Source organism: Chionomys nivalis, chromosome 10 (assembly GCF_950005125.1).
Source record: "Chionomys nivalis chromosome 10, mChiNiv1.1, whole genome shotgun sequence".
Classification (NCBI taxonomy): domain Eukaryota; kingdom Metazoa; phylum Chordata; class Mammalia; order Rodentia; family Cricetidae; genus Chionomys; species Chionomys nivalis.
This window is the reverse complement of record NC_080095.1, coordinates 48,099,836-48,109,922: the sequence shown is the minus strand read 5'-3', so window position 1 is coordinate 48,109,922 and position 10,087 is coordinate 48,099,836. Positions and strand designations below refer to the sequence as shown.

General features: G+C 46.8%; 1 protein-coding gene across 3 annotated transcripts; it reads left to right on the top strand.

The window, feature by feature from the left end:
- The first annotated feature begins 537 nt into the window (after positions 1 to 537).
- Positions 538 to 3,562, top strand: Hspa2 (heat shock protein family A (Hsp70) member 2). 3 transcript variants are annotated; one of them, XM_057782528.1, is made up of 2 exons: positions 538 to 554; positions 1,131 to 3,562. In XM_057782528.1, exon 2 carries the CDS (start codon positions 1,136 to 1,138, stop codon positions 3,044 to 3,046), a length of 1,911 nt encoding a protein of 636 aa, XP_057638511.1. In that variant the 5' UTR covers positions 538 to 554; positions 1,131 to 1,135; the 3' UTR covers positions 3,047 to 3,562. The 3 variants fall into 3 exon arrangements, with proteins under 3 accessions (XP_057638511.1, XP_057638509.1, XP_057638510.1); XM_057782526.1 differs by lacking the exon at positions 538 to 554 and adding an exon at positions 773 to 904; XM_057782527.1 differs by lacking the exon at positions 538 to 554 and adding an exon at positions 927 to 933.
- The last annotated feature ends 6,525 nt before the right edge of the window (positions 3,563 to 10,087 follow it).

The following is a 10,087-nucleotide window of genomic DNA, read 5'->3' as shown; positions in this document are numbered from 1 at the left end:
CCCCTCGCGCCAGAGAGCGCTTTCCAGAATTATTCTCGGATCCGGTCCACACAGGGAGCGAAATATGGGGACTCTTTTTCATCTACCTTCTCTCACAAGTCTATGCTGCCAACCTAATTTCTTCAACCGGGCACAGCCGCAAAACGACTAGTTCCTAAACCGGATCTCCCGTGCGCGGACGGTAGTCAGAGGGGTGACACGGGCGTATTTCACGGTACCGGAAAGGAGCCAAAATCGCCGATATGGGCGCTTGAAAGAGAAAACGGAGCAAGCGGAGGGCGGGGGTGGGGGACAGCGGGACCGAGTAAGGAGGCCCGCGGGCCGTGAACTCGCGCCTCCCGGGTAAGCACCGCGCAGCCTTCCCGCCGCGCACCGACCGAGGCGCGAGGAAAAACTCGCCTCCGCCCGACTTCTCAGTCCCCGCCCTGGAACCGCCCCACGCCCAGCCCCACGGGGAAGGGAAGATGAGAGCCGGTCCCAGCCGTTCTTTATTCCGTGCAACCGCCCCCAGAAAGAATTCGGCCCCCGGGAAGCTGGTTCCGCGGCAGGACACGGTACTGAACCACACTTAAACCCCCGGGGAGACCAGCTCCCCATCCGCCCTGCCTCTCCCGCCCCCTCCGCCGCACGCTTAGGGTTCCGCACTGCTCATTGGGCACCTGCCCTGCCAATCTGATAGATGTCAACGAATCACACTGTAGAAACGGCAGAGAGAGGGCGGGACGGAGAAGGGGCATACGCCCCGGTTTCCCGGGCGCGAGCCTAACGCCCCCAAGCAGCGGGAGACACTGGGCGAGGCCTCATTTGCATAACGGCCGCCCCTCGGCCTCCCCGCCCGGGGCCGGAGTCCCGCCCCCCAGCCAACTAGCTATCTGTTGGACCACCGGCTGGTCACTCCGACCAGGCGAGCCTGTGGGGGCGCCGGATGGGTTGGTGCGGGCGGTCCCGGGGGCGGATTGGCTCTGGGAGCTTCCAGAAGGCAGGGGGGCGTCTATAAGAGCGGGGAACAGAGCCCCGGGAGCCGGGAGACGCAGGTCGCGCTCGAGGAGAGCTGTGCGGGGTGACCGTTGGCTGGGGTCCGAGCTCGCCGTGTCTCTCGTCCTAACGTCGCTGTCTGTTTGTTTTTACAGTCAGCATGTCCGCCCGCGGCCCGGCCATCGGCATCGACCTGGGCACCACATACTCCTGCGTGGGGGTCTTCCAACATGGCAAGGTGGAGATCATCGCCAACGACCAGGGCAACCGCACCACCCCCAGCTACGTGGCCTTCACCGACACCGAGCGCCTCATCGGCGACGCCGCCAAGAACCAAGTGGCCATGAACCCCACGAACACCATCTTCGACGCCAAGAGGCTGATCGGGAGGAAGTTCGAGGACGCCACGGTGCAGTCGGACATGAAGCACTGGCCGTTCAGAGTGGTGAGCGAGGGTGGGAAGCCCAAAGTGCAGGTGGAATATAAGGGGGAGATGAAGACCTTCTTCCCGGAGGAGATTTCCTCCATGGTCCTCACGAAGATGAAGGAGATCGCCGAAGCCTACCTGGGGGGCAAGGTGCAGAGCGCGGTCATCACCGTCCCCGCCTATTTCAACGACTCGCAGCGCCAGGCCACCAAAGACGCGGGCACCATCACGGGCCTCAATGTGCTGCGCATCATCAACGAGCCCACGGCAGCGGCCATCGCCTATGGCCTGGATAAGAAGGGCTGCGCGGGCGGAGAGAAGAACGTGCTCATCTTCGACCTGGGCGGGGGTACCTTCGACGTGTCCATCCTGACCATCGAGGATGGCATCTTCGAGGTGAAGTCCACGGCCGGCGACACCCACCTGGGTGGCGAAGACTTCGACAATCGTATGGTCAGCCACCTGGCGGAGGAGTTCAAGCGCAAACACAAGAAGGACATTGGGCCCAACAAGCGCGCGGTGCGCCGGCTGCGCACTGCCTGCGAGCGCGCCAAGCGCACCCTGAGTTCGTCCACGCAGGCCAGCATCGAGATCGACTCGCTCTACGAGGGCGTGGATTTCTATACGTCCATCACCCGCGCCCGCTTCGAGGAGCTCAACGCCGACCTCTTCCGAGGGACCCTGGAGCCGGTGGAAAAGGCTCTGCGCGATGCCAAGCTGGACAAGGGCCAGATCCAGGAGATAGTGCTGGTGGGCGGCTCCACCCGCATCCCTAAGATCCAGAAGCTCCTGCAGGATTTCTTCAATGGCAAAGAGCTGAACAAGAGCATCAACCCAGACGAGGCGGTGGCCTATGGTGCCGCTGTGCAGGCGGCTATCCTCATCGGCGACAAATCCGAGAATGTGCAGGATCTGCTGTTACTCGACGTGACTCCATTGTCGCTTGGCATCGAAACAGCTGGCGGTGTCATGACCCCGCTCATTAAGAGAAACACCACGATCCCCACCAAGCAGACGCAGACCTTCACTACCTACTCAGACAACCAGAGCAGCGTGCTGGTGCAAGTGTACGAGGGCGAACGGGCCATGACCAAGGACAATAACCTCTTGGGCAAGTTCGACCTGACTGGGATCCCCCCAGCACCCCGCGGGGTCCCCCAGATCGAGGTCACCTTCGACATCGATGCCAACGGCATCCTTAACGTCACTGCTGCCGACAAGAGCACCGGTAAGGAAAATAAAATCACAATCACCAACGACAAAGGTCGTCTGAGCAAGGACGACATTGACCGTATGGTGCAGGAGGCAGAGCGGTACAAATCGGAAGATGAAGCTAATCGCGATCGCGTGGCAGCCAAAAACGCAGTTGAGTCCTATACTTACAACATCAAGCAGACGGTGGAAGACGAGAAACTGAGGGGCAAGATTAGCGAGCAGGACAAAAACAAGATCCTCGACAAGTGTCAGGAGGTGATCAACTGGCTCGACCGAAACCAGATGGCCGAGAAAGATGAGTACGAACACAAACAGAAAGAGCTTGAGAGAGTGTGCAACCCCATCATCAGCAAACTTTACCAAGGCGGTCCTGGCGGCGGCGGAGGCGGCGGCTCCTCTGGAGGCCCCACCATCGAGGAAGTGGACTAAGTGCACTGCAGTCCGCGTAAATCTCTTTTCCTTTCTCCCTCCTCACTCCCCCTTCCCCTTTTGTTTTTTTTTTTTTTTTTTGAAATGTCCTCGTGCCAAGAGAGATCTGTTGTTGGAAATCTTTAGCCTGGTGCGGGCATCAGAAAGGAAAGGTGCAACACCTTAGTTTAGTTATAAAAGGTTAGTTCTAAAGTTTGGTTTGGAGGGGGGAATGAGGGGAAATGAGGTTTCTCTTTAATGCATTTTAACATTTTAAGTGATTGCTGATTTGAGCATTTTTTCTTTTTCTTTCTTTTTTTTTTTTTTTGGTTAAGCTTAGTTTGTACGTGGAGAATTGCTGGAAATGGGAAACCTGATGTTTGCACACCTGTCCAATGGAAGCTTGCTTGGTACCACTGAATACAGAGGGGCTTGAATTGTTTATTTTTACTTTGAGATTAAAATAAACATTTCAGTAATTTTAAAGACAGGTATATTCTGTGAAGACATAAATGCAAATTTATAGTAAAGCTGAACTTGATTGCAAAATTGCTGTCTGGAGTTTTCAATTTCTTCTTCCCATATTTTACTCATATTGATCTTTAAGTTAGTATGATGTGAAATTTATCTAATCCAATTTTCTCTAATTCTCAGGTGAAGTTCCTGCCTCAAATAACCAACAGTTTAAAGGGTGAAGAATTTTGGTAAACTACACCCCCCCTTTAGTATACAGAAACCTGATGGGGTCTTCAAGTGAATCTAAATAACAACAACAACAAAAACCTCCCTGAATGTTGCAGGGAAGTGCAAGCTGTATTCCAGATCCTGTATAACACAGATTTACTCTAAGTAACAAAAATGACAGCATCTTTTCATAGTGGCCACAGGGAGTATAGAAAGATGCACTCAGGTTCCTGAAACAAGAGCCAGCAGGCAAGTGTAAGAGGGTTTGATGCTGAGGCCAAGTCTGGCCACGCTTGTTCCAGCTTCTGTGAACCAGCCCAACTGCCAAACTTAGGGCAGATTTTGTAAGAACCCGTTTGGCGGCTGTAATTATTTGGGAAGTGGTTCCTTTTCTGATTTGAAGATCTTAGAGCTCTTAAAATAATCTGTTTCAAACCACTACTATAGTTAATTTTTAGTCCCATGGACTCGGGGGTGGACACTGTATGAGCGGTTCTCCCCATCATGTGTGTCCCCGCGATTGAGCTCAGGTTTTCAGGTTGGCAGCAAGTACCTCTACCGGCTGAGCCTCTTAGTTTTTAGTTTTCTCATGGAGTTATGTTTAAAAGTTCCTTTAAGCCGGGCGGTGGAGGCAGAGGCAGGCGGATCTCTGTGAGTTCGAGACCAGCCTGGTCTACAAGAGCTAGTTCCAGGACAGGCTCCAAAGCTACAGAGAAACCCTGTCTCGAAAAACCAAAAAAAAAAAAAAAAAAAAAAAAAGCATAGTTTCAACAGCACATAGACATTTTAATATCTTTCTAACATGATAAAAATTCATGTTATTTTTAAAATACTAGTGCATTTTAGAAGCTAAATTTTCAATTTAATAGTAGATCATTCACAGAGATTATTTTTAGAATAATAGTATATGTTAATTTAAAAATTAGGAAGCAAGTTAATCGAAGGCTATTGGGTGTTGATAATGACTTTCACATTATAGCTGACCCTGGTGTTTAGCTAGATCTTTTAGCAAGCCTCACTGAGGTGAGGGCAGGAGGATAATTGGGCAATTGTGCAATTGTTTCAAAGACTACTCCATACTTCATAATGTGAAGGCAGATTAATTTATGCCAATGTAACACTAGTAAAAGTTCCCACCTATGAGCATCAGAAGACGCCGTGAAGCAAGGCTACATAGTCCATTACATACATTTTTTTTCTTTTTTTTTTTTTTAATTTATTTATTATACAATATTCTGTCTGTGTGTATGCCTGAAGGCCAGAAGAGGGCGCCAGACCTCTTTACAGATGGTTGTGAGCCACCATGTGGTTGCTGGGAATTGAACTCAGGACCTTTGGAAGAGCGGGCAATGCTCTTAACCACTGAGCCATCTCTCCAGCCCCATTACATACATTTTTGATAGAGTATTTTGATACTAATAGTTTTAGAATGATTTTGTTTTTGAAATAGTGTCTTAAGTAGCCCAGGTTAACCTGAAGCTCAGTGTGTAGCTGAGGATGACCTTGAAATCCTGACCCCAAATGCTGGCTAACAGTTGTGCACCACCCTGTCTTAAAGTGACTCCTTCCTCCCAGGCAGTCCTGGGTGTCCAGGAACTCATTTGTAAGCAAGGCTGGTCTCACTGAGATCCACCAACCTCTGCCTCCCAGGTGCTGAGATTAAAGGTTCTAAAGTGACTTTTTACATGAGTTTTACCAGGACAATATTCGGCATATAGCTCGTTTATTAGTCCTTTATGAATTTAGGGGTTTTGTTCGTTTGTTTTCCTGTCCTAGGGAGTGGGGTACCAAAAGGTAATACTGAACTCAGCACCTTGTTCATGCTAGCAGAGCACTCGATATCCCCAGACCTCTGATGATTTCAAATAAGAAGTGCAAGTTGGTATGTTGATTTCAGGCCTCACTTTAGAAGAGATTTCTAAAGTCTCAGTGACCAACGCTACTGTGGTCTGATCTCCACTTGCTATTACACTAACCTCAGTATACCTCATTTATTGTTATTTTGTAAAGTAAAAAGCCTTTTTTTGTAGACTTTTAAATTTTTAATTCCATCTTCTCAAATTTATCTAGATTCGAATATTACTAAGATAATGCCACTAAAAGTAGCCATTTAGTGTTTCCAAGAGGTAATTGAAACTGGTAACTCAAGAATACCTGGGAACTCCTGACCACATGTTAGACTAGCCCTGGTCAAATAACAGTGGAAACAATGCCTGCTCTTAGGAGGGTTAAATTACAGTTCAAAGAATAATTAGCATCATTGCAACGTCCAAGTAGTAGCCAGAGTGTCTAAAATAAATGTGATATATTTGCAACTAGAAAGCTAAGAGCTAAAGATAAACAATTTATTAAAACAGACACACGTTTGTATATGAATGATTACTTTCTCCCTGTTTTGAGGTGAAAAGTAAGATATAATGTTTACAGTACTGGGATATATGACATTGAGAAACAATCTCACTTTACATTTCTTATATAGTTTTATATGTGTAATGGAAAGGCATTAAAACCTATACCTTAGGAGATATTGCTTATATAAAACTTAATTTTTGATATATCACACATTCAATATGCAACGGAGGCTTAAGGAAAAGAGACTTTCAAGAATTACTGATCTTTTTTTTCAATTTTTATTTATTTATTCTTTTTTTAATTAAAATTTCCGCCTCCTCCCCATTTCCCATTTCCCTCCCCCTCCTCCCACACATTGCCCCCTCCCCCCACTCCCCTACCCCTCTCCCCACTCCTCTCCCCCTCCCCCCACTACATTTCCCCTCCCTCTCGATACTGAAGAGCAGTCCAGAATTACTGATCTTTTAATTTTTGTTTTTTGTCTTTCAAGACAGGATTTCTCTGTGTAACAGTCCTGACTGTCCTGGAACTAGCTCTATAGCCCAGGCTGGCCTTGAACTCACAGAGATCTGCCGGCCTGACTGCTTCTGCCTCCTGAGCGCTGGTATTAAAAGCATACGCCATCAAAAATTTTTATTTAGGTATTTTGCCTGCATGTATATCTACACCATGTGTGTGTCTGGTACCCACTGAGGCTAGAAGCGGGCACCGGATCTGGAGCTGCAGTTAGAGACAGATATGAGCTGCCACCTTGGTCCTGGGCATTGAACCTGGATCCTCTGCCAGAGCAACAAGTGATTTTAACCTGAGCCATCATTCCAGCCTCGATCTTTTTCTCAAAATGACAGTTGTGTTATGTGCATGTGTGTTTGCATTCCTGCTGTGGTGCACATGTGGAAGGCAGAAGACAACTTGAGAGAGAGCTCCTCCCACCACAGGAGTCCTAGGGATGGAACTCAGGCTCCTCAGTCAGCACCCTTACCCACTGAGCCATCACTGTAGGCCCCCACTTTTTTTTTAAACCAGGGCTTTGTACATGCTAGGCAAGCACTCTACAACCAAGCTACACCCTCAGCCCCATAGCTTTCAACCTTACATCTTAAGCAGGAGTACAATCTGAGTATCTGGATGAAATAAAAAAGATCTTTTATGAAACTGAGTGGACAGGCACATAAGACATTCCCACTTAAAATTGTAGGTTGTAGAAGTTGTGTTGCAAAGTGTATTTCTCTTGCATTTCGATACTGGAACTTAAAAACAAACCAATCCTGCGTGCCTGAGTTCCATCCTCATGATCAGGCCCTGCATCATGGGAAAGAAGAAACTCCCACAAGTTGTCCTTGGTACTCCACCTGTTTATTATAACACACACGGACACATAAACGAATGTGAGTAAAGATTTAAACTCATAACCATATGTCAAGACCTGCTAAGGGAATATGTATGATAGGATTAAGAAGAGTAAGGGGTAGCTGGGCACTGGAGGCACACGCCTTTAATTCCAGCACTTGTAAGGCAGAGGCAGCTGGATCTCTGTGAGTTCGAGGCCAGCCTGGTCTACAGAGTTCCAGGACAGCTAGGGCTACACAGAGAAATCCTGTCTCAAGAAATAAATGCAAAACAAAACAAAAGAAGTGGCTGGGGAGATGGCTCAGTAGTTAAGAGCACATATTGCCCTTCCTGAGGAGCTGAGTTCAATTTCCAGCACCCACATCAGGTAGATTACAAGGGCTTGTAACCTCAGCTCCAAGGTATCTGAGACCTTTGACCTCGAAGGGCCCTTGTGTTCATGTGTATGTAACACACACACACACGATTGAAATAATAAAAAGGAATCTTTAAAACGAAGTATGGGAATGTTCTATTGCTCCTGTATGCTTAATGCATAAATAGGATGAACAAACGCTCTCCATTAGAAACCATATACAAAGTTTCATTCCTGAGTGAAAATTACAGGTCACTGAAAGAATCCAGTTTTGTTCTCTCTCTTTTTTTTTTTGTTTTTTTTTTGTTTTTTTTTTTTTTTTTGTTTTTGAGACAGAGTTTCTCTGTGTGGTCTTGACCATTCTGGAACTCATTGTATAGACCAGGCTGGCCTAAAACTCACAAGAGAGATCTGCCTGCTTCTGCCTCCTTTACTCCTAGTGAAGTAAAGGCCTGCGCCACCACTGCCCGGCCAGTTTTATTCTTGGTATGACTCTTGGAATGTAAATATTTCCAGAACATATGCATTTCTGGTCTAGTGGGACAGTACTCTTTTTTTTATATATATTTATTTATTATGTACACAATATTCTGTCTGTGTGTATGCCTGCAGGCCAGAAGAGGGCACCAGACCCCATTACAGATGGTTGTGAGCCACCATGTGGTTGCTGGGAATTGAACTCAGGACCTTTGGAAGAACAGTCAATGCTCTTAACCTCTGAGCCATTTCTCCAGCCCCCAGTACTCAGTTTTAAAATGTCTTTTTCTTCAGAACCAATCAAGATACCATGGACACTGCTTTACCGCTGTCACCGCTGAGAAGCTTCGTTGTAAACTGGAGGTTAGGCAAATAAAAATGTTCATTCAAATATTTGGCATCACAAACGTTTTGTTCTTAAGTCTAGCTTGATATGTAGCCCAGGCAGACTTTGAACTCCCGGTCTTCCTGCCCCAGTACCTCCAATGGTGGAATCACAGGCACACACAGCCGTGATCATCTCAAGCATTGTTTTTTTTTCATGAGCAGAATTACGACATTGCAAATATATCTTTATAACCTTTTCCACTAAATAAGCATATAAATTTTTTTTTGAATCAGTGTCTCTACATAGCCCTGACTGTCCTGGAACTCATGATGTAGACCAGGTTGACCTGGAATTCACAGAGATCTGCCTGCCTCTGTCTCTTTAGGGCTGGGACTAAAGGCATGTGCCACCATGCCCAACACAAGCATGTGTTTATATACAGGTCTAAAAATCTGAGACCAGAAACTTTGCTTTCTGTTACATGTTCTTAATTGCTTTTTTGAATTAAAAATATGTATTATGAGTGCTGTGTATACATATACGTATGTACATCATGTGTGTAACTGCTGTTCTTGGAAGCCAGAAGAGGAAGTTTGATCCCTGAAACTAGAGGGTTATAAGCTTAAGCCATCATGTGGGTGCTGGGAACCAAACCCAGGTCCTCTGCAAGAATGGCCTTAACCTCTTACCCATCTCATCAAGCCCTGCTCCTTAGTTTCAATAAGATTTTAAGGAGTTTCTGTCTTTTTTTTTTCTTCTGAAATAGGGTTTCTCATAACTTTGTAGCCTGTCCTGAAACTCACTCTGTTGACCTGCAGACCAGACTAGCCTTGAACTCACAGAGATCCGCCTGCCTCTGTTTCCTGAGGGCTGGGATTAAAGGCGTGTGCCACCCCCACTCATCTAGGAGTTTCTCTTTATTAGGCCCAAACAACTCTTTCTCTCTTAGGATACTTAGGAGTATTAAATACTTAGAAGGTAACTCTATATTTCTATTTTATAACAGTATGAACTTTAAAAAATTTGCTCCTTTCATATTGTGTGTGTGTGTTTGTGTAGGTCCGTGCTTCCCTATATATATATGGATAGTGGGGGTGACTTTCTGGGGTCAGCTCTCGCTTCCACCATGTGGGTTCCAGGCTGGCCTCCACCTCACCTCCAGAGTGCCGGGATTACAGGCGTGCACTACCATGCCAGGCTACACATGGTAATTTTAAATAACGTTTTAATTTCTCAGAAACGTCCTTTTACCTTAGTTTAGTTAGAAAGGGTGAGGTCTACAAAACCCTTTGGTGTTCTTTTAGCACTTAAAGCATTCAGAGGGCTATCTGAAGAGGGTTATTCACCTTCTCCCCTGGTTGTGAAATAACTAGATTCCTTGGTCTTGGTTTTTTTTCTGGAACTTTATCTCATTTTCTCCTGGTTCACTCCCCTCCAAGTTGTAGATAGTACCTGTTAAATAATTCTTGGCATCTGGGATATTATATTCTTTCCCTTTCAGTACCTAAGCCCGCTT